This window comes from Elgaria multicarinata, chromosome 2, assembly GCF_023053635.1.
Source record: "Elgaria multicarinata webbii isolate HBS135686 ecotype San Diego chromosome 2, rElgMul1.1.pri, whole genome shotgun sequence".
NCBI lineage: Eukaryota > Metazoa > Chordata > Lepidosauria > Squamata > Anguidae > Elgaria > Elgaria multicarinata.
The window spans coordinates 130035952-130058099 of record NC_086172.1 but is presented as its reverse complement, the minus strand read 5'-3'; the positions used below and the strand labels follow the sequence as shown (position 1 = coordinate 130058099).

The 22148-nt window shown below is 43.7% G+C and overlaps 1 protein-coding gene across 2 annotated transcripts in view; it reads left to right on the top strand.

Moving 5' to 3' along the window:
* The first annotated feature begins 4083 nt into the window (after nt 1-4083).
* MAPKBP1 (mitogen-activated protein kinase binding protein 1) overlaps nt 4084-22148 on the top strand; it is a 128973-nt gene continuing 110908 nt past the window's right edge. For both annotated transcript variants that reach the window (XM_063117689.1, XM_063117688.1), the window contains exons 1-2: nt 4084-4194; nt 5148-5527. In XM_063117689.1, coding sequence (XP_062973759.1) covers nt 5411-5527 — 117 coding nt within the window. In that variant the 5' untranslated portion in view covers nt 4084-4194; nt 5148-5410. The remainder of the gene's footprint in view (nt 4195-5147; nt 5528-22148) is intronic.

Genomic DNA, 22148 nt, shown 5'->3' with positions numbered 1-22148 from the left:
TTCCTCCCTCTGACCTCCCTCTTCCTTCCCCCTCATTTTTTATTTTTAAAGAGGCGTGGGGCCCGTTCCTCTCCTCTCCTCCCCCATTTTATAGTATTATTATTTACCAAGGGGCACAGGGCTCACCTGAGCTCCTGGAGGTCCACCCCCTTCCCTGTCCAGCCCATGATGACCCATCAGGGGGGTGCCATGGCCTGTGACAAATCTCTGCTGCCAAAAAAGTCAGGGTAAGTGCCCAACTTTTTTTCGGCAGAGTTTCTGGGGTTTGCCCCCAGATGGCTTTGCAATGATGGCTGTGTCATGTAGATGACCTGTCACTACTCCGAATCCACCCTGGGACAAACCCTTTGTGTAGTCATGGCCAGAGTCTATTGGCACCTTCATAAATGTTTTAGGACAAAGATCAGCTCATGAAGGAAAAAACCTGCCTAAGGGGGTGTTATACATATACAAACAGCCTGCATACAGCCCCACTGTACTGTTCCAGGCTGGAGCATCTCCCCTATGAGGGAAGGTTACAGCAGCTGGAATTCTTTAGCTTGGAAAACAGAAGAGCAAAGGGAGACATGATAGAGGTGTACAAAAATATCCATGGTGTGGAGAATGTGGATAGGGAGACAATTTTTTCCCTCTCTCAAAATATTAGAACCCAGATCATCCCATAAAACTGATTGGTGGGAAGTTTGGGACAGATAAAAGGAAGTACTTCTCCATATAGCACATAGTTAAATTATGGAATTCACTGGCACAAGATGTAGTGATGGCCACCAGTTTGGATGGCTTTAAGAGGGAATTAGACAAATTCATGATGGACAAGGTTCTCAATGGCTTCTAGTCCTGTTGGCTATGTGTTACCTCCAATATTAGAGGCAGTAAGCCTATATACACCAGTTGCTGGGGAACATGGGCAGGAGGGTGCTGTTGCACCTGTGTCCTGCTTAGGGGTCCCTGGCCGCTGGTTGGCCACTGTGTGAATGGAGTGCTGAGCTAGATGGAGCCTTGGTCTGATCCAGCATGGCTCTTATGTTCTGTAGAGCTGTGTACTGTTCATTACATACATATTTCTGACTAGAACAAGTATGAAAATATGCTGCTATTTTTAAAAAATCACAAAAACAAACAGTGAAACACCTGAGACTTGCTGATTCTTGAGGTGTAACAAGAGGCCTACCATATTCAAGCCATGAGACATCTATTTCAAAGTTCTCTTTTTCTGGAGGTGATAGAAAAGTTTAATCTTCTGCATTTTTTTTTGCTTATTGGCCGAGTGGGTTCAGGCATTGGTTAATGTGTCTTTATGCAAAGGAATGGTGCCATCTGCCTTTAAAGAGGTATTTGTGTGACCACTCCTGAAACCCCCCTCTCTGGAGCCAGAAATACCCCCTTTGGGGGCAAGGTGCTAGTAGTGGTGGTGGTAGTGCAGCTGCAGATGCTCTGGGAGGATACAAAGTATGTTGACCCATTCCAGCTTGGGTTCAGGAAGGAATCCACCTTGCTTGCCTTGATGGCTGACGTATTGGGAGAGGGACAGGGGGAGTGCAACCCTGTGGCTTCTCCTTGATCTCTCAGTAGCTTTTAACATCACTGAACATGGTACCCACCTGTACTGGCTCCATGAGATTGGAGGTGTGTGTGTGTTTGTATTTCATTGAAGTGTTGTGGTGCTACACTTGGGGTTGGTTTCAGAGGATGACATTAGGGTATTCTGATTTGGCCCCTTGGCAATAATGCTGTGGGGTGACATAGCACGTGTTCCTGTCACCAGTGCTTTTTAACACCTACATGGAGCCATTGGGTGAGGTCATTAGTGGATTTTGGGTTTGATGGCACCTAGCTCTATTTCTCTGCTACCATCTGAGTCGAGTGTGACATGACCTTGACCACTGCCTGGATGCTGTGATGTGCTGGATGAGGGCCAATCAACTGAAACTGAATCCTGGTAAGACCAGGAGCTCGTCTACACGGGTGCTTTAGCCCGGGGTAGCTTCGGAGTGATGGCAGGTGACCTACATGATGCAGCCGCCACTCCGAAGGGATCCAGGGGCAAAGCCCCAAAGCTCTGTGGTAAAAAAGTCAGGTACTTACCCCAACTTTTTTAGCTTGGAGCCAGGCTCCACACCACTGTGGAGCCTTTTTAAGAAAAAATAATAATTAAAGGGGGGGTTTGGAAGGGAGCGGACAGGGAGGACCTTCTCATCAACAGATTAAAAATTAAAAAATGGGGGGGGGGAGAGGAATGGGGCAGCCAGAGTGAGCTCAGAGGGAGGAGAGCCAGTTGCCCCATTCCTCCCCTCTCCTAGCTTCTGCCAGCGGCAACTCCGAATTGACACTCCTTCCCATGCAGATGCTGGGAAGGAGCGCCAATTCGGGAGCCTGGGGCATCGGGGCACAGACCTGAGGCCATCAAGATGTGAGCAAAGGCTCTGTGGATAGGTGTTCCCCACATCCAGGAGTAGGGTAATTTACACGTCCTGGATGGGATTTATTTATTTATTTCACTTATATACCGCCCCCATAGCCAGAGCTCTCTGGGCGGTTAACGCCCCCTCCGGTGACAGGTGTGTAGAGTGCTCCTGGATTCATCTCTTGTCACTCAAAATCTACATGGCCTCAGGGGCAAAGAGCACCTATTACCAGCTTTGGCTAATATGACAGTTAAGACCGTTCTTGGACCGAGGATGGCCTGGCCACAAGATTGGACTACTGTAATAGGCTTTATGTGGAGCTGCTGTTGAGAGTGGTTCGGAAGCTGCAACTAGTGCAGGATGCAATTGGAGCTTCTTACCATGCACATGTGATTCCTGTGCTGAAAGCTCTTCACTGGCCAATTAATTACTTGAGCCTTGTTCAAGGTGTTATTGCTGGTTGATAAGGTCCTAAGGATGCTCATCTTTACCTACTGCGGGGGAGGCCTTAGGATAAGGCAGCCTACTGATGTTCACTTAATTGTAGGGCAGGAAAGGCCCCCACCGTATGGAATGTTCCCCCATCAAGACCAGGCGGGCTCCTAGGGTGGAGTGATTCCACCCACTACTAGAGACATATTTCTTTGCTCGGGTATTTTTCTGACAACTAGCATTGCAAATTACCCTTGGTTCTTTTGAGGTATTTTACTGTTTTTATCACTGTTCTGTTTTGTTTGTTTTATTGCATTTATTATGATTTTGGGAACTGCTTTGAGACTTTATTTTTAATTGAAAAGTGGGATTAAATATATATATGATGTACAACTGTTAAAGGCCGAGGCAGCGGGGGTCGGGGGTAGTTGGCAGTTAGCGCTATTAATAGTCATCCACCAGGCACCGCAACTTTTGGCCATGGCCCAGGCCCGGTGCCTACTGACACAGACGAGCAACAGGCACGTTTGCTGCCACGGAGCTAAGGCTAGGTCGAGTCTCTCGCTCGTTATTCCGCCCTCGCCGGTGGTTTCCCCCCCTTCCTCTTTTCCGTTTCGCGGTTTGGTCTGTCTAGGCCACCATAGCCTCAGCAGAATCTGGCTGGCTGGGATCTGTCAGTGTGAGTCCTGCGCCAGAAGGAACACACAATCGCAGCAGGCAGGGGCTGGAGCGTGGAAGCAGCGGCGGCAACACTAGTGGTCGCCAGCCTGGAACTGGAGGGAGGAAACAGCTGAGCGAGGAGGAGAAGGAGGTGGAAGAGGAGGAGGGGAGTCGGAGACCCCGCAGCCCACCCTCTCTGGGGAGGGGATCGGATTGGGCTGCAAGAGAGTCCGGCAGCCTTCTGTGCACGGGCGCTCCAAGGACTTCCACGCCACCCTTCTGCTGTCAACTTGCAGACCCGGGGTGTGTGAAATTGACCAGCGTTGACCAGTCAAGCCGGGGGGTTTTCCTAGGCGCTCTCTCCCCACCCCGCTCTCCGCGCCGCCAGCATTTTTTTAAAAAAAACTGCAAGAGGAACTCCCGACCTCCCCTGTACTTTGAATGCTTTCGCTGTCTCCGTCTCCTCCTCCCCGTCGGCGTCTTGACCGCTTGCAGAGTGACGGTACATCGGGAAGGAAAGGAGGAACTGGGGGGGGGGAACCTTTTTAAAAATTATTATTCCACAGCGGCTTTAAACAAAGTGTGTGTGTGTGTGTGGAGGGGAATCGGCTACATGGACGGGCACTTGCGGGGAGAGATTCGTTTAATCTCCTCTCTTCCCCTTTCCTCCACAAAGCGCCACTGCCTCTTCACCAAGGTAACGTAGCTTGAGCCATGCCGTGGTTTCCTCTCTTTCCCCCCACCCATAAATGTCATTTCGTTGGTTTATTGTAGCAAACTGCTTCCCGGCTTCTCTCCGTCCTCGCAATAACGTTGCTTCCAGACGCTCTTGGGGGTGGGGAAGGATTTATTCTCCATGAAGATCTCGCCGACTCGGGCATTTCTCGCCTTCTCTCATTTGCGGGCAGGAAGAAATTTCGACCGCAAACTTCTGTTGGAAAATCTGTGTCGGATTTCCCTCGGCAAGACCCTGATTAGTCAAAAGTGTGGAAGGTTTTGGGCCTGACGCCCCCTGATAATCTTGGCTGGTCGCAGTTTTCATCTTCATAAATAAGGGGTGGGTGTGTTTGAAATAGTATTTAATATTAGACTTGGAAAACATCCAGTACATTAAAATCTGGACCAAAAACGTATGAGTTGATCTAAACGCCAGCGGTATCTGTTCCTTGTTTACTGGTTGCTTATGCATCTGACTTCTATTTTCTAACACTGTAATTTAAATACCGCAACAATGTATATAATGCCTTGTTGCTCCACACAGTGTGCGTGCGTGTGTGTGGCTTCTGCTGGAGTTCTAATTCTGCAATGACATTTCCTTGCATTAATCTCTTTAATGACAGCTCCCATGCTAAGGTTTGACTATTAGAATTGCTCGGGGGCAAGGGTTGGGCCATAACTTTACATTCTGACATTTATAGTGAAGTGACAATCATCTTCCCCCTTCCTTCCCTTTAAACTGCCTTCTTCTTAAAACTGCAATCAGCTGCATATTTGGGATGGGGGAAGGATTTCACACAAATCCAGATGAAATGCAGTAACCTTTGATACATAGTGTCTGCCATTCGTTCACTATTAGGTAAAGCTAAGACGTATTTGAAAATGTATTATTGGCTGATGTTGGGCTTTTCCTCTCCTTTTCATCCCCCAAAGGTCCATATTGATCTGCGTCTTATGAACTGACAAAGGAGGAATCTGGAATAGTCATAGCACAAAAGCTTAAAACAACTGTGCCCTGAAGCAGGAGCCTTATGATGAAGTGAAAGGGGGAGGGACCGGAATCTGGAGCCTCCTGAGAGAAATGTGAAACGCAGCAGCGAGGCCGGTCCCTTAACTTCTTTGGCCAGTTAGCCACTCACTGCAGAGGTGGTGGAGAGGCTTTGAGAGGGGGCAGCGCTCCCCCCCCCACTAAGGCTATGATGTCCGTTGAAGGATCAACAATAACAAGTAGGATAAAGAACCTGCTTCGATCTCCCTCGATCAAACTGAGACGGAGCAAGCCAGGGAACAAGCGGGAAGACATCAGTACGAAGGTGAGCTTTTGAATTGGGCAATTGAGTTTTCGTAACCTACTGAAGGCCTCAACTATTGGCAAAGTACTTGGTTGTGTAGGGAGATGTGGCATGAATGGTGGCTCATAAATGTCAACGGGGAGTGGGGGGGGGCAGGTGTAATGGCGGTGGCTGCGGCTTCTACCACCTTCCTCAGCTGTAGGTAACACAACTGGAAAGGCAATCTGGCTGTTTGTTTGAGTGTGCCGAAAGATTGCTTTTCCAAGCTGTATGTCCCAGAAGGTACGTCAAAGTATACTGGGGATGGATAAGTGCAATAATTGTGCAAACTTAAACAAGTTTACTCAGAAGGAAGTTCCACTAAGTTCAGTGAGATTTACTTCCAGATAAGTATATGGTTTATGTTTCTCAGAGCAGTCGTTAGGGAAGGCAGGAGGTAAGTGAGGGATAGGTGACTGCTTGGTTAAAACAATCTTTCATTTACCTGCTGGATCACCTCTCAAAAGCAACAGGTGTACGATGCCCCTAGTGCTTTTCAAGTGAAGAGATTACTTATTGAAGCTTATTTTGTTATTTGACACATGACTGATTCATTTTAATTAACAGGATTAAAAGTGACAAGAAACTAAGCCTGCATTAAGGTAGAATATCCTTGAGATACTGTTGCCGTAGCTGTATGCATTTGCTTCCCCCCACCTTTTTCTTTTCTTTTTCGGAGCTACTTTATCTAGTCATGGTTTTATGACTAGGGATTTTCTGCTTTGCGGCATCTTCCTCGGCTGGTTGTCTTGAGATTCATGTAGGACAGAAACTTTGTTCTTCTTTAGAGGATAAGCTCATTTAATTTGTGTCGTCAGTAAAAGAGAACAACCAGCTTGGCCACATTGAGTGATGATTAAAATAAGGGACTGGGAGCCAAAATTCCTGGATGTTGTGCCATTGCCTAATTGCATGCCATTGGGGAAGACAAACACATACAAAATAAGTGCCTCAGTTTCCGCATCTGTAAAATGAATCTAATTGCACCTAATTATGAATCGTTAGTAATAAAACCTTGCTTAAAGCACTTTGTACTGTTTTTATAAGCATACTGGCTTTTATTCAATGTTGATTTAACTTAAGTCCTGTTGATGTAAATGGCTCTCTCTAAGTAGGACTAACATGGACACAACCAATAGAAATGTTTCTTCTCTTCTATGGTGATGATTGTGTTGGACTCGCAGGGGAGGTAGTACAACTCCTTGGGTTATTCTTCCATGCTCTACAATTGTCTGCAGGACAGTAACCAGAATTAGGATGACTCTGAAGTTAGTTTAGAGTTCACTTCGTGGGGAAGGAGTACATGAATGTGTGCAAATTAGGCATGCAGAGATTTGTCTGCATGATGTATTGAATGATTTATGTGATAACAGCTGATTTGCATGTTGCAATGCTGTAGATTTCAGTGAGTAAGGCATCAATTGAACTTGAGATTGGCCAGAAATAAGCTATAAAGGGAGACTGTGAGCAGGAGCACACGGCCCATGAAGGCTGTGAACAGAGTCTCTCCCTGTTCCACCCATAGCCCCTACTCAACAGGACAGAATATATCCTCTGTCTTTGTTATAAAAAGAGAAGCATAGTGGATAGGTGGAATTGCACTGCAAGGATAGGGGTCCATGAGGAAAGGAGGAAAAGTATGTCTTCTTCCTGGTTGCTAGAGGGCTGGCCCCCTCCAACCTCCACAACCATTGGGTTAAAAATAGGCTCTTTCAAGATGAAAGCTATAATTCACGTTTTATCGTGTGAACAGAGCCTGTTTATCAAGTCATAATTTAACATGAGCATGGGAAGCAACATGTATTGCCCAGTCAAATGGTGATGAGAAATGTATTTAGAATTGTATATTCCGTCCTTTGCAGCGCTCCCAACAGCAAGTTTTTTCCTCCCCTCTGCTTCACAAATGCCTAATCAGGAGTAAATGTGTGGTAAAACTCTCCTCACTGGACAATACAGATGATGGTGTACCAAGGCATTACATGCACACTGCAGGAACTTACTGCTTGGTAAATTATTGCCTGCATTTGCTCATTACTGTACTGGGTTCTGTGATGGGACTTTGATGCTGTGATTAATCTGTAATCCCTACTTAATTTGCTGAAAAGTATTGCTCTAAGAAGGTGATGGAGCAAGGATTTGAATACTCCTCTGTAAAAATTTAAATTGGAATTCCTTGTGGTTCTGTTTCTCTGAAGTTCAGTGGCAGACAGCAATGGAAGTAAAGAGAATTTTTGCTGTCTGTTCCATCAGGAAAACTTTCCCGTGTGACAAGGCCAAATTCTCACTCAGGTAGAAAACCTGCGTGTTGATTGCATTTCAGACTGCAGGTGTGTGTGACATACTACTCTTATTTATTATATATTGATGTCAGGGTGAAGGCTAGACTAGAACCTCGCTTCTCTCCAATACACTAGTTTTCTATGTGCATAGATTTTAATGTTGTCTTTTTCATGGAGGAGCATTAAATATGCCAGCCCACTCCTGTGGGTGAAGCCAAGCTCAGACACAAGTTTGTTACCGTCAAGGGAATGGCTGTTGGAGACTATGGCCCTGTTGAGACGACAGCTTAAACCATGATGGTTAAGGCTTTTTTTGTTAACAAAAAAGCCTCAACCACCATGGTTTAAGGTGTCATCTCAACAGGGCTTGAAGTACTTGATCTAGAACCCTGAACAGCATGGTTATTTCAACTGATTTTTCTTAATTCACTCCCTTGTGTGTAATAGCTTTCCTTTGTGGCCACTTCTTAACAAAAGAATGTTGTTAATGAAAACCATTTGAAAAGTAGGTCTGTCATCTCGCAACCCATAGGGAACACGGGAAAAGTCACAAAAACCTCCTGGATTGCCAGATAGTCCCAGCTGAGTAAAATGGAGACAATTTCTGAGCAGGTTGGGAATTGGGTGGCTGGGTCTTTATGTTAGGGTGACCATATGAAAAGGAGGACAGGGCTCCTGTATCTTTAACAGTTGTATCGAAAAGGAAATCTCAGCAGGTGTCATTTGTATATATGGAAAACCTGTTGAAATTTCCTCTTCATCACAACAGTTAAAGCTGCAGGTGCCCTACCCTCTTTTAAGTCTGGTCACTCTAGTATAGCTCCTGCAGCTTTAACTGTGGTGATGAAGAGGGAATTTCACCAGATTCTCCATATATGCAAATGGAACCTGCTGAAATTCCCTTTTCTATGCAACTGTTAAAGATACAGGAGCCCTGTCCTCCTTTTCATATGGTCACCCTACTTTATGTGAAAAAAAACAGAGGAGTGAATTAGTGGCTAAATTCAGTTTTAAAGAGAGAGAAGGCAGCTTATTCCTTTCAGGCCTGAAGGATGCCCTTCAGGCTTGATTGATCTCAATTTACTCAGCTCTAGACCTGGTAACTGAGTGTGTATGTGTGTGTTTTTCTCTCTGTGTCCAAGTCCTGTGGTGTGTTTAGAAAAGGATGCTCAGCTGCTTCCTAATTAATGACTGGGACTGCAGTGGCGAATTTCCCAGTTGGTGTGGTACCTTCTTTGTCTTCAAACAGGTTTTTTTTTGGAAGATGATTAGACAAACCTGTTTGTGGCTCTGAGAGAGGCTGGGAAGCAAGATGGAGAGCTATATTGTGGCCAGCTGGCTTCCTTCCACAGTACTGTCCTGTAATCTTGAGAAGAGAAGTGGATGGGGTGGAAGAGGCCGGCACATCTGAAACCAGCTTAAGCAGGACACTGCTAATGACTTCAGTGAAAACAGCAAATTTTGCAAGAAGGGAGTATAAATAACATATGTAACTCCTGCTTGGACAAATGCAAGAAATGGACATTGGCTGGAGTGACTGCTTTAGTCGTAGTTACAAAGGGGAGGTGGGTTTTTTTGCTTCAATTCTGTCATGTTTCTAAGGGGGTAGCCCTAGGCATGTTTAGACCGAAAAAAGGCCTCCAATTCCTAGCATTTCATAGCCATGCCTAGGATTGTGCCCTTACGCTTTCACAGAATCAGTGGATTGGGACTTACTAGAGAGAGCTCCTCTAAGTCATGTCTCAGGGCATGATTTCATATTCTAGTATCTGTCATTTAGGTGAGTGGGGGAGAAATAAGATTCACAAAAGGTTAGCTGGCCTGCTCTTGGATCTGTTAAAAATTACATAGCAAAAATGCATTAGCAGTTTTATTGTTATTTTTTTATGCCCCGTAATAAGTATTGCAGTGTTACCAGCCCATGTCAAATAGTTGCTGTGCCACTTTTTTTTTTTTGAAGAAGTGAACAGATTTGTGACTTTGGCATACATGGCTAATATAGAAGTTCATTCAGTATGTAATGAATTTGATGGCGTTTGCTACTAGCAAAAGATGTGTGATTTCTCCCAACTATTGAACAATTAGATTTGAATAGTTGGAAGAGAAAATGGAGTGCATTAAAAGGTTAATGCTATCCCATCTAATTCAGTAGTTGAGAAAAAGAAAGATTATAGGTGGCAGGGTGACTTTTGTTAAAATAATTCCTTGACTATTTCACTTAAGAAACCCTAATCATCTGAGTGAACATCCAGGGATTTTTTTTTAACTTGATGGCAGACGAATATGATTAAGTGAAAACATCTCTTGGGGAAAAAGCACATTTTATAATGTTGGATAGAAACATAAGTATCCAATGAAAATAGTAGAATGCACTTAAAGATCTGGACTCTTTGGTTCTCTTAATTCTGGGTTTGTTTATCATTTGCTCTGCACATGCAGCAGGATGAGGTGGTAGAATAGAGCGAGTGAGTGATGCAGTTTTTGTATGTTTCCCCGCAAGTGAAAAGTTAGCACTACTTACCCGTGGTGTGGCAGAGTGTTTTTCCCCCTTTCCTTTTTTACATGGAAGGATTTTTATTTTTTGGTTGACTGTGGGGGAACATTAAAAATGCTGTTCTGTTCCAAAAGCCTGAACTGGTACATTTACCACCTCATTCTCCTGCATGTGAATAAGTTAACCAAATTAAAAGACTCGTTGATTTAGTTACTCAGCCCCATTTATTTTAATGACCAGCGGATTATTAAGGTTGAAGTGAGTTGAAAGGCCAAGGAATAAATCCTGGATAATTAAGGCTGTTGATTCTTAGCCATGTAACCAGTAATCACAATCTTGGGTATAAGTTCAGAATTCTCCAAGTGCACCACAGCTGCTTGTGGAGTGTTGAGTGCATGCTGGGCTGGGGGTTGACAGCTATTCCGTTTTAGGGCATCAGACGGGGAAATTGCAGTTCCCTACCATCGCTTCTCCACCCTCGCTCCTGTTCCAGGATACTTCCTCTTTCTACTGGGAGAAGAAAGGAAGGAAGTAAACAAAGACCACGTGGCCCATTCAGGGGGCTGTTTTTATCACACCACTTTTCCTGCACACAGCAAGAAATGAAGGCACATTCTGTTTTAAAAAAAAAGTCGATTTAAAAGGGGTCCATTTTGTGACGGAAAACAGGCAAGAACGAGTGGGAGGCAGACGTTGTCCTCTAATAAACCTCCATAAATAGGCAGTAGCAAGCGTGCGATAAAATGCTTGTCTGATGGCGCTCTTAGAACAAGGAGGTTTGGAGACCATTTGTTAAATTTGTATTAGGAAAAGGGAAAGGGAGTAAACCGTCACAGGATGCATTACAATTTTGGAAAGGAGAATAAGGGTCCGGGGGGGTGGGGTGCATGAGATAGTACTATATTATTTCAATAAGTTCTTTTTTAATTTTATTATTGTGGTATATTAAGTTGATGTAGTGTGATTATTGTTTGTGTTATAAAATTCAAATAAAAATATTATTAAAAAGAACAAGGAACTGGGGAAGAAGGTGGAGGGTATATGTGACTTATACGTGGTTGTATATAACAATGGGTGTTATAGTATGTGGTGGCCTAATGCTGTTCAGTTGAGGAAAAATCTATTTTCCTCTTCTGTACAATTAGATTGTCAACTCTAAATTCACAACTCTTAACTGCAGGGTTCCATCTCCCAAATGGACAATTGCTGTCATCAGCCTGTTTTACCTCAGAATAAGGTGGGCTGTAACCCAAAACTAAACATCTTGAAAAGCTTCACCACTCTACCCGACATCCTTGTTGACATTTTCATTCACAGGTTAAGAGTTTCATCCTCAAAAGCATAGGTCATCAACCTGCGGCCCTAGGGACCCATGTGACCCTCGGCCAACTTTAACATGGCCCTTGGGCCAGTTTCAAAAGCCCTCTGCAAGCAATCAGTTTGGATCTTTAGCAAGAACAATCTGTCCCTCTCCAGGCAGCCCATTGGGTGGGTGATGGGGAAGGGAGAAACGCATGTGGCTGAGACATGGGGTGGGGGTGGGGAGATGCACCACCATCAGCATACAGATTACTGCTGAGGGAAAGCAACCCTCAACAAGAAAAAAAGAAAGATCCGCACTCGTAATCTGGAGGGGGGAAGTGGGGAATGAATCATCTTCTAGGCAGAAAGCATAACCTGTTAGTGGAAATGAGGAAGAGACTGAATTGGATCAAGGGCAATACTTGTCTGAGAGGAAGTAAATTCATAAAAGATTCCTTGAATGAGTACAGTGCTTAACAAAATGAATGGAAAGCCAATGTATCGTGTCTACACCCCTTGTATCTAAAACTCTTGAACTCTGTTGATGCTTTTTGGAATGAAAAGCACTCCCTCACTGTTTTTATTTCAGTTATTTTCCTTGAGTCTTCAGGAGTTATTATTCCTACCTATCAGACGAATATGGCACTGTCCTTTCTTCATAAGCTTAATTATTTCTGGGGATTCACAAAGTCTGGAGTTCTTCCTACATTCAATTCAAAAGTTCAAGCACATTTCATTTGGGGGATTGGGTAAGACTTGTGAGCTTTTCACATAGGATGCAGTTTTAAGACAGGGATATTTTCAGAACAACTGGCCATTGTACAGTTGTAAGAGAGGTCTGTACTATGGTAGTAGCCAAACATTTCAACATGTCTCAGGTATGTTTAAAAGGCATGCAACCCCTTTCTCCAGGTTATAATAAGTATGGTGATGATGATTATAATTGCTTTTCATGCACAGGAGGCCTTGAAGTATAGTGGCCTAAGTCTATGTGCAGAATATTATTTTTTGGACTGGGCTGAAGTGATGTTTTCCACAAAGTGCTTAAGTTACTATGGAGAGGGGGGAAATCAGCCGGACCCAAAGATCTTCATGCAAAGGAGAGTGGTCATGTTCACTAACAGCTTGGATGCAGAGAGCATGAATAATGCACCCAAACTGGGTCATCTGCTGCATGAATCGGTTGCTATAGGCTAGAGGTGACTGTATGCTTGAGCTGTATGTTTGGACAGTTGCTTATAGCAATAACATTTCATTCTTGTGTTATGTGGCATTCTCTTGTTTCTGTGAGTGTTATCTGGGAAGTGCATGGCAATAGATTTAATAACCATGCCTGCAAAGCTTGCTGGTAGGCTATGCTACCCATGTGGTGATTACTGTTTCACTGCCCTCCCAATTATTTTTTATTGTTGTGTTGGATGAAGTGTGCCTGTACAATTAAAAGCTGCTGCCTGGTATTCACTAAGGCTTAAAATATTTTTTCAACATTAAAATATGTATTGCTTTGATTCCATTCCTCATAGGTTTTTTAGTATCATAGAGTGGCTTGGCATAATTTTCCTTCATTGACTACTGTCCTAGAATTCTGGCTGCCTGGTAAAAATGGCAAGATTACTGTTTTTCAAAACAGAGACTAAAAAAGCATGTCAGGTATTAGTTAGGGGCATCTCTTTGGTTTAATGAAGAAGAATCCGAGGAGCATATCACTAAAAACATTTAAGACCAACAGCAAAAACATATTTAAATACATCAGAAGCAGGAAGCCAGGTAGAGAGACAATTAGATGACAAGGGAGTTGAAGATGTGCTAAAGCAGGATAAGGAGACTGAAGAAAAGCTGGATGAATTCCTTGTGTCTGTATTCCCTGTGGAAGATGTAGGGCAGCTACCTGGACTTCTTCAGGAAGGGGAGTATGAAGAGCTTAAAATAGCTTAAAGGTGCTCAAATCCTTCTCTATTGTAGTCTCATCTTATCTCTTCCCCACATCCAGAAGCTTTCTATAACGGAAATGATTTCTGTACCTGTGATAGGTATTGCATTCTTTCAGATAGTACATTGATTATTGTGACCCAGAGTGGCCCAAGCTATTTTGGTACTTAAACCAAAGAATCTAAAGGGGATCTTTTTTGGTAGTTTCATCTACTAGGAAGTTCACCTTAAATGAATGGGAACTGAGCAAGTGTATGTTCATTTCTAAGGGTTTGCACTGGAGGATTTCTCAGCAGATCATACCTGTGGATCAAGTCTGTCTGTCACCTTATTCTTAATGAAGACCAAAATCCGCTGTTGTCACCACACTTTGTCTTGTGCCTCTGATTGCTGGGTGATCCATGGCTACAGGAGTATCATGTGTACACCTGTTGGGTGTCTTTATGATGTAATGACACAACGTTCCTTCCCATGCACATAGTTTGGTGAGCATTATGCCTATTACGCCAGAGTGCACATCTGGATTAGCCTGATCGCAAACTCTGTTGCCGCATGAGGCAGGAGAGGACATGCGCCACCAGCACTGCATCATGTCCCTTATGCTTCCACATCACACCCCCATCCCCCTTCCCCTTATTTTTGTTGCTGATGCTGCATCAGCTCTATGGAAAGCTCTGCATCCAGAAGAAGTGGCTGCAGAACTCTTGTGAGAGCCCCACAGCTTCTTCTTCCAGCTGGCTCTCCACAGAGCAAATGTGGTGGTGGCAAGAGTAAGGTGGGATGCACAACGAAGGAAACAGGCGGCTACTTCAGGGAGCCTTGCCAGTTGCTTTCTAACTGTGGTGAATGCCATGGTGGGAGAGCAACTGGCAGAGGTCTGCAGAGCGCTTGCTTGAAGTGGCAGAGGAGTCGTGGCAGGACCTCCTGGCAGGGGTAACGGGTAACCGTGCAGTTCTGCATTCCTCCCACTCTGCCACCTGATGTGGGTGCCTCACCCTGCTTCATGACAGGGCTGACCCTGATCTAGGCAGCTCCACTTGCAAAGCTATCTCCACCTCTTTCCTTTGTGTCTTACACGGGGAAGTCATGTTGTTACTCCTGCAAATTCCATTCCGGTATCTTTCAAAGATAAATGTGGTGGAATCATGCTGTTGGGAAGCTCTTAGTAGCCTTGATCTTCATGCCTTCCTGACAACCACAGAGAGACCTTAAATTTCCATTAGTTGAATGCTTAACCTTAAAGTCTCCACAGGTTCAGGTACTCTCTGTGGTGATAGTCTTTACAGAAAAACAATAAATGATAAGACAGGTTTCTAGAGAATTCTGGCTTATTACAGGCCATTCACTCCTACTTGACTCTTCCTGCTTGTGTGACTGACTAAACAAACAATAGATGGTTTTTTTGGCATGTTCACACAACTGGAGATCCCAGTGTTGTTCCCTTTACAAGCCAGGTGCCATGAACCAAGGATAAACCCTGATTTGCAGTCCTGGCTTGTAAGGGAACAACACTTTAGAAGCCCTGGTTCAGACAGCATGTTAAACACTTTCTGGTTTACTTAGCTAGTCATGTTAGTGGATGCCGTCAAGTGGGAGCAAAGCGGCTGTGTACTCCAGCAGACAGCTTATTCATGATTAGCTATGTGCACACAGAAAGTGTCTTGTGAGATCGTCAAGACTAACAGATTTATGTAGGGGAAAGGGACCGTCGCTTAGTGGCAAAGTGCATTTTGCAAGCAGAAGGTCCTAGTTTCAATTCCCAGCATCCCTAGGTAGGGCTGGGGAAAGCTCCTAATTGAATCCTTAGAATTGCTACTGGTCAGGCAGTCTATTTGCATGTAACCACAAGCCACCATGGGTTAACATACCATCAGGGCTTGTTGTTGTGTGCCAGTCAATATTTTAAAAATGCAACCCGCAGTGGGGTGGGGTGCACAGCAGCTTGTTATGTACAAACCCAACCACAACCTTAAAACAAGCCATGGATTCTGGATGGTTCATTAACCACCCCTATAACCCACCCTGGTCGGGTCTGGCTGTAATGACAAGCCACGCCATGCCTCTGCCATGGCTTGCATTTTAAAAATGGCTGCCAAGGCGCGACAATAAGCCACAAGGGAAATGTGTGAATCAGATCAACGTAGACAATTCTGTTAGATACATCCAAGCTCCCTATGCTCCTACTGGGGCATAAACTCTCATTGACTAGTTCCCAATGAATCAGAATATTTCAGGCTTTTGTGTTTCAAAATAATCTATGACGATTGCAAGTCTTCTCCGCTATTGATTCTTAGAAGCAGCTCCAAATTGCCACCACACAGGGTGTTTCCTACAACCCTGAGCTGCTTTTGACCCTCAATCCTGACTTCCGTCGGATAATCTCTTGTCAAATAATCCTTTTCCTGTCCTTCTTGTCCCTGCTGTCAGTTAGCTCCTGAGAGGCACTTTGTGTGCACTCATTGGGAGGGTGAAGAAAAGGGCTTTAAAAAGGCAATGGAGAGGGGTGTAGCAAAAGAGCAGGAGAAAGTCTCTCCACTTTGGGAATGGTTTTTGTAATTTTATCCTACTCCTGCCGTTCTTGTTTAAAAAACTAGTAGAATCCAGACTAACTGAATATAAGGAAGGTTTATGTTAAATGGGTTCAGGGAGTGAGGACATGTCTGAAGATGAGCGTAGAGTAATTTCCTTGAGTTAACTGCGAGTGCGCAGGCAATGTTCTGAAACATTAGACCAACTTTCCCCAGCATGTGATGCCCTCTAGATCTTTTGGACTACCACTCCCAGGATTCCTGATTATTGGCGATGCTTTCTGAGTCTAATGGGAACTGAAGTCCCCAAACTCTGGTCAGCACTAAGTTGGGGAAGCTACATTAGACTTTTATAAACCTACTGCTAGAAGTCCGTTTTCACTTCAGATGCTTCAAAACTAAAAGCCAAGGGGTTGCCGTTGGAGTGTGATGGCTATTTTTGGAAAACAAACATATGATTATCATCCCACTTGCTGTAATGTCATCGTAACTATGGTTTCTTGAGATGATAGGTACTGTCTGTTGGCCAAGGACCTATGGAGGTAGAAGATTTTGTTACACATCTTCTGAGTATCCACTGTTTGCTTGAGTGTGTCTTTTTGACAATTTAATTTTACTCTAGGTGGCTTTCCAGAATAGAGTTGCCACATCTTTCTTTTTTCTTTTTTAAAGAAATGGGACAGGAACCACTGCAAAAAACCTCAGTGTAGTCAGTTTCAATTTCTCTGCCGATTTTAAATCAGCATGAAAAATGGCTAATTGATATTTCAGTTCTAAACAATTGTACAAATCTGACCACTAAACCATGTTAACTTACAAACTAAATAGAGCAAGCCAGGCAGCCTGGTGCTGCCCAGATGTTTTGGACTATGGGTGTTGCAGTCCAAAACATCTGGAAGGCAGTAGGTTGCTTGCCCCTGAAATAGAGTATTCTTTACACCGTGTGGTGTTTTCCCCCTCAACCATACCTTGCATCTATTAGTCAACTCTGCCAAATAACTGGGAAGGGAAGAACTCACAGCATTTAGAAGTCAAGACTTAACTCCCACCACACCTTTTTTATTTACAAAATATAGCTGAGGTGGATGGGTTGAGCCCTGTATGTCCTTAGGTTTTACCACTGGGGAAAATAGCAAGTTGTGTATATATGTGTGTGGACATTTCAGGAAGAAAAGATCACGGTAAAGGGCTTAATCAAGAGTGGATCCTCTCTCCTCCATGGCTGCCCATATCACATCTGGTTTGACCATTGAAATTAGTGCTTGGAAGCCAGGACAATAGCTATGAATATTTTAATTTCCTAGTAAAATCTTGGAGCTAATGGTTTTATCACTTCATATGTAGCACTAAAGTTGGCTGCAATTTATAGCTTTTTATTGTAATACCTGTGGAACTCCCTCCCACCATGTCTGGGCATTTGGTTTATTCAGATGAGCAGTTTAAGCACAGGCAGGCATTCGATTTTTAAGAGACACTGAATTGTATGTCTTATTTCTGTTGCTGCATTTGCTGGATAAAATTTGTGGTTGTATGTTGATCACTTTATTGTACATTGGTTTGAGAATTTTTTGTTGAGACGTGGATTATAAAATATCCTTGAGTGTAGTCTACTAAGGTTGCCAGATGCAATACTATACAGTACTGATTCCTGGGCCTGAAATAGCTGTGTAGAAGGGGACATTTTGTTGGTTTGTAATATTGTTGGCCAATGAAATAATGATGAGAGAAGCTGCCCTCGACAAAATTATCTCTTCTTGACAAGTAAAATGACAGTAGTCCTCATGTGCATTCTCCCATAATTACCATACTTTTAGACAGAAAGAAGTCCATGGCCAGTGAATGCTGGAAGATGTAGGTCTTCTTTCTGCCTAAAAACATGCATAGGATTGCACCCTAAATAACATTGTACATATAAATATAACAACTATTCTAAAAATTGTAACTGTATCAGCAAACTATATAACTCTCTAGTATTTTCAGTGCAAGTGGGAAAATGTCTACATGTTGTTTCAAATGCATTTCTTGTAAATAATCTCAGCAAGAAATAGTTGGCAGTCTTTTAGGAATACCTAAAAGCTTATATCCTCACTGCTTTGTCTTATGTAGAAATTCCTCATAAGGTCTGTTAGAGAAGAGAACGGTATTGTCTAGGAAGCAGGACTCTAATGTTCTGCGGTTCCAGATGGCATCCAACGCAAGACGCAAGTGTAGACTTGTATGTAGAATGCCTCACCAGATGCTGAAGATTAGCCCAAGCCTGCTGTCCTTAGGGATTGCCTTGAACTGGCATATTTTTAAAAATACTCATCTCATTAATTTATTACGTTTTTAAATTCAAGATTTTACTTGTAGTAAAAGTTCCTCCCTAAATATGTTTCCAGAGTACTATCGCCCTACTTCACTTACAATGTTTTTGTAGATATGTGGATGCTGGGTGTGTCCCTCAAAAGTTATGTGAGAAGCACTACTAAATAGACTTTAATAATCCTCACAATACATGCTGCCAAGTTCCCTCAAACCTGAATCATGGTGAACCTTCAGCATCTGCTATTGCTGAATTCTGTCCCAAATACTGAAGCCAAAATCCACCATGTTTGTGCTGGCTTGGCCATATTATACTTAACAAAAGAGATCATTGTGTGTTTTTGCAGTATCTTAAATGTCACACTTTTTTTAAACCTTTCTGTTTAAAATCATCATTGGAAATCTTTCTGAAAGTGTTTGCAATACAGTGTCATATATACAGGCATGAGAACATTGCTTTAAAATTATGAATTGTGTAGTAACACTGAGGACTTGGGTTGAAGTGAACAATTTAAAAAGCAAAGAAGATGGCAACACTTCATAACTGTGGTTCAGATCTTGAGTCAGAATGTGCGTTTCTGCAGAAATCTATTTTGAGAACTGTATAGAGTCCCAATGCAGTGCCTGTGAATGGCTCCACCCCCTGAATTTTATTTTATTCCTCCCACCCATTTTTAAATATACATGGATTTGTATGAAATGCATACAGCTTTCTAGCAATTATACATGAGTTTCAACAAAAGGGGACCATATATCCAAATAAGTATCCATTTCAAGATTTATTTATTATTGCATTTATATCCCGCTGTTTTCCTCCAAGGAACCCAAGGTGGCTGCAAGAAAGGCAAATGCTATTTTGCGCTGCATTAATAGAAGTATAGCCTCCAAATCACGTGAGGTACTGGTTCCTCTCTATTCGGCCCTGGTTAGGCCTCATCTAGAGTATTGCGTCCAGTTCTGGGCTCCACAATTCAAGAAGGACGCAGACAAGCTGGAGCGTGTTCAGAGGAGGGCAACCAGGATGATCAGGGGCCTGGAAACAAAGCCCTATGAAGGGAGACTGAAAGAACTGGGCATGTTTAGCCTGGAGAAGAGAAGATTGAGGGGAGACATGATAGCACTCTTCAAATACTTAAAAGGTTGTCACACAGAGGAGGGCCAGGATCTCTTCTCGATCCTCCCAGAGTGCAGGACACGGAATAACGGGCTCAAGTTAAAGGAAACCAGATTCCAACTGGACATCAGAAAAAACTTCCTGACTGTTAGAGCAGTACGACAATGGAACCAGTTACCTAGGGAGGTGGTGGGCTCTCCCACACTAGAGGCATTCAAGAGGCAGCTGGACAACCATCTGTCAGGGATGCTTTAGGGTGGATTCCTGCATTGAGCATGGGGTTGGACTCGATGGCCTTGTAGGTCCCTTCCAACTCTGCTATTCTATGTTTTTATGATAACCTTCCTCTTCTCCATTTTATCCTCACAACAACAACCCTGTGAGGTGGGTTGGGTTGAGAGTGTGTGACTGGCCCAAAGTCACCCAGTGGATTTCCATGGCTGAGTGGGGACTAGAACCCGGATCTCCCGACTCCCAGTCTAACACTTTAGCCACTACACCACACTGGCTCTCAGTGGCAACTATATGCCACTCGTTTACCTATTGAAAGTGCTGAAAGGTGCACAGTCCATTGCATTATAGGAGGTGTGTGTTCAGCCTTTCAATTATGTAATATTATTTATTTATTTATTGCATTTCCATACTATTAGCCTCTTAGCTGTCAGACGGAACAGAGAATGATTTTAGACTGATCATTTATTAATTTCCATGTAGCAGGTAAATAATGTGCATCAGTGAATATTAAAGACTGTTCCAGTACAAACATATCTGTGTAATAACCTCCCCACAAAAAGAAAGCTACTTGACATTGACAGAACATACGTTTTAAAAGAAGCATTAGCTACATTGCACCACTTAGACAATCCCTTATTATGGCGCCCAACAGACAAGAAACAAATGTTTTTGCTGAATAAAACTCAGTCTAAGATCCATAGATGTGACAGATAAAGTGGTGATCCACTGGTTAGGCATTTTGTGGTGGTGCCCATAGTATTGCTTCAAATTCCCTAATGTGCCCATAGGTCCAAAAGGGTTGGGGACACCTGGTATAGAGTCAATTCAGCATGCAAAAGGAAGGCAGAAGGGCTGTCTTTATCTAGGGTCCCTTAGATCCCATCAGGCCCAGCCAGCATGACCAATTAACAGGAATCCTGGGGGTTGTAGTCCAACACATCGGGAAAAGAGCCAGGTTGGGGGAGGCTGCCATAGTGGGAAGGCTGATAACCAGTAGGGAAAGAAGCCCAAGTGACTTGTTCCACTCCTGTCCCTGCTTCTAGCATAATGTCCAAAGTAGGATCCCTGGGTAGTTTCCCACAAATATATCTCAGCATCAACATGTGTGCTGGAATAAGGGCCTGCTTAAGCCGAATGAAGGTTCCTCTGTGAAGGAATAACACATGGAAAATCCACGTGGATATTTCATCCCAGCGTAGCACGTATTCTTCCACATGATCATTCTGGAGGAAAAAAACATCTTGGAATTAGCCCAGAGAGATCTTGGTTTGCTTGCACTGCTGTTTACTGTTTCCAGGAGGCTGAAAAGAGCCAGGGAAACTCCCTAGTTTGTGCATCACCTGTTGTTGCCTTAAGGTTTGTTGGCAACTGTTGGGAGGGTTTATTTTGTCACCGATGGCCTTGGCTTGCTGAGAGGAGCAACCTGGTGCACGTCCTGCAGTGAAAGGGGTGTAAACACCATTGTAAATTTCCAGGCATCATGGGACGAAGCTGCAAGGGACAAGAACTGAGGGTCTAAAGCATGTTATTTTGGCTGTGCTTAACAGCAGTGGGGGATATTTCTGCCTGGAGAATTTCATGCTGGGGGAAGAGCAGAACCGTTATTCTGTGGTGATCAGCGTAAGCCTCAGAAGCAGTTAGGGCAGGAGGAAGGGCTTATGAATGAAATCCATTTATAAAATGTCAAAGTGGATGATTGTATTTTGCCAGGGAAGTACCTCTTCTCCGGGAAAGCGGTTTGTCAAGAAGGCCTTGTAAGAACGAATGTTTGGCCTTTTTGAAATCAGAAAATACATAAAGTGTCAATGGAGTTCCCTCTCATTTCCTAGATGGTCTGTGGTGTGTGCATGTATGTGTGCGTACGCGCATGTATGCACTTGTCCATGTGCAGCACAGATTTCCCAGCCTGGCTGGGTATGTTCTTTTTCATGCCTGCTCTCTGTTCTTTAACTTGATAGCTTTAGCTGTATCCCCCTCAAAGGAAAGAGCTATAAAGTGCAAAGAGAAGATACTGAAACAAGCTCAGGCTCTGTTTCCCATTGTTTCTGTTTCAGAAGAGCTTTGGTCTTTGATGTTCTTCTGAGCTACCAGCAAGGGCATAACTGCATGGGACTCTTTAGGAACTGGCTGGAATCATTGTCTGCTCCATACCAGTCTGCAGAGCTGCAGGGTGGATGGAAGCTACAGCAGAGCCAGAGCGCAGTGTATGTACTGCTCAATTCAGAGTTCTATATTACTGTAGAGTTGTCCTATATTGGCTTTGTATCCTCTATCCCACCCCCAGGGGTAGTCTTTATTTTTGTGTGTTCTTGCAGTCATACTCTGACAGTTCATAGTGTACGTGTGTGTTTGTATTTGGAGGAAGGAGTGTGCAGGGATGGAAAACATGAGGTCCTTCAAATGTTGTTGGTCTGTAACT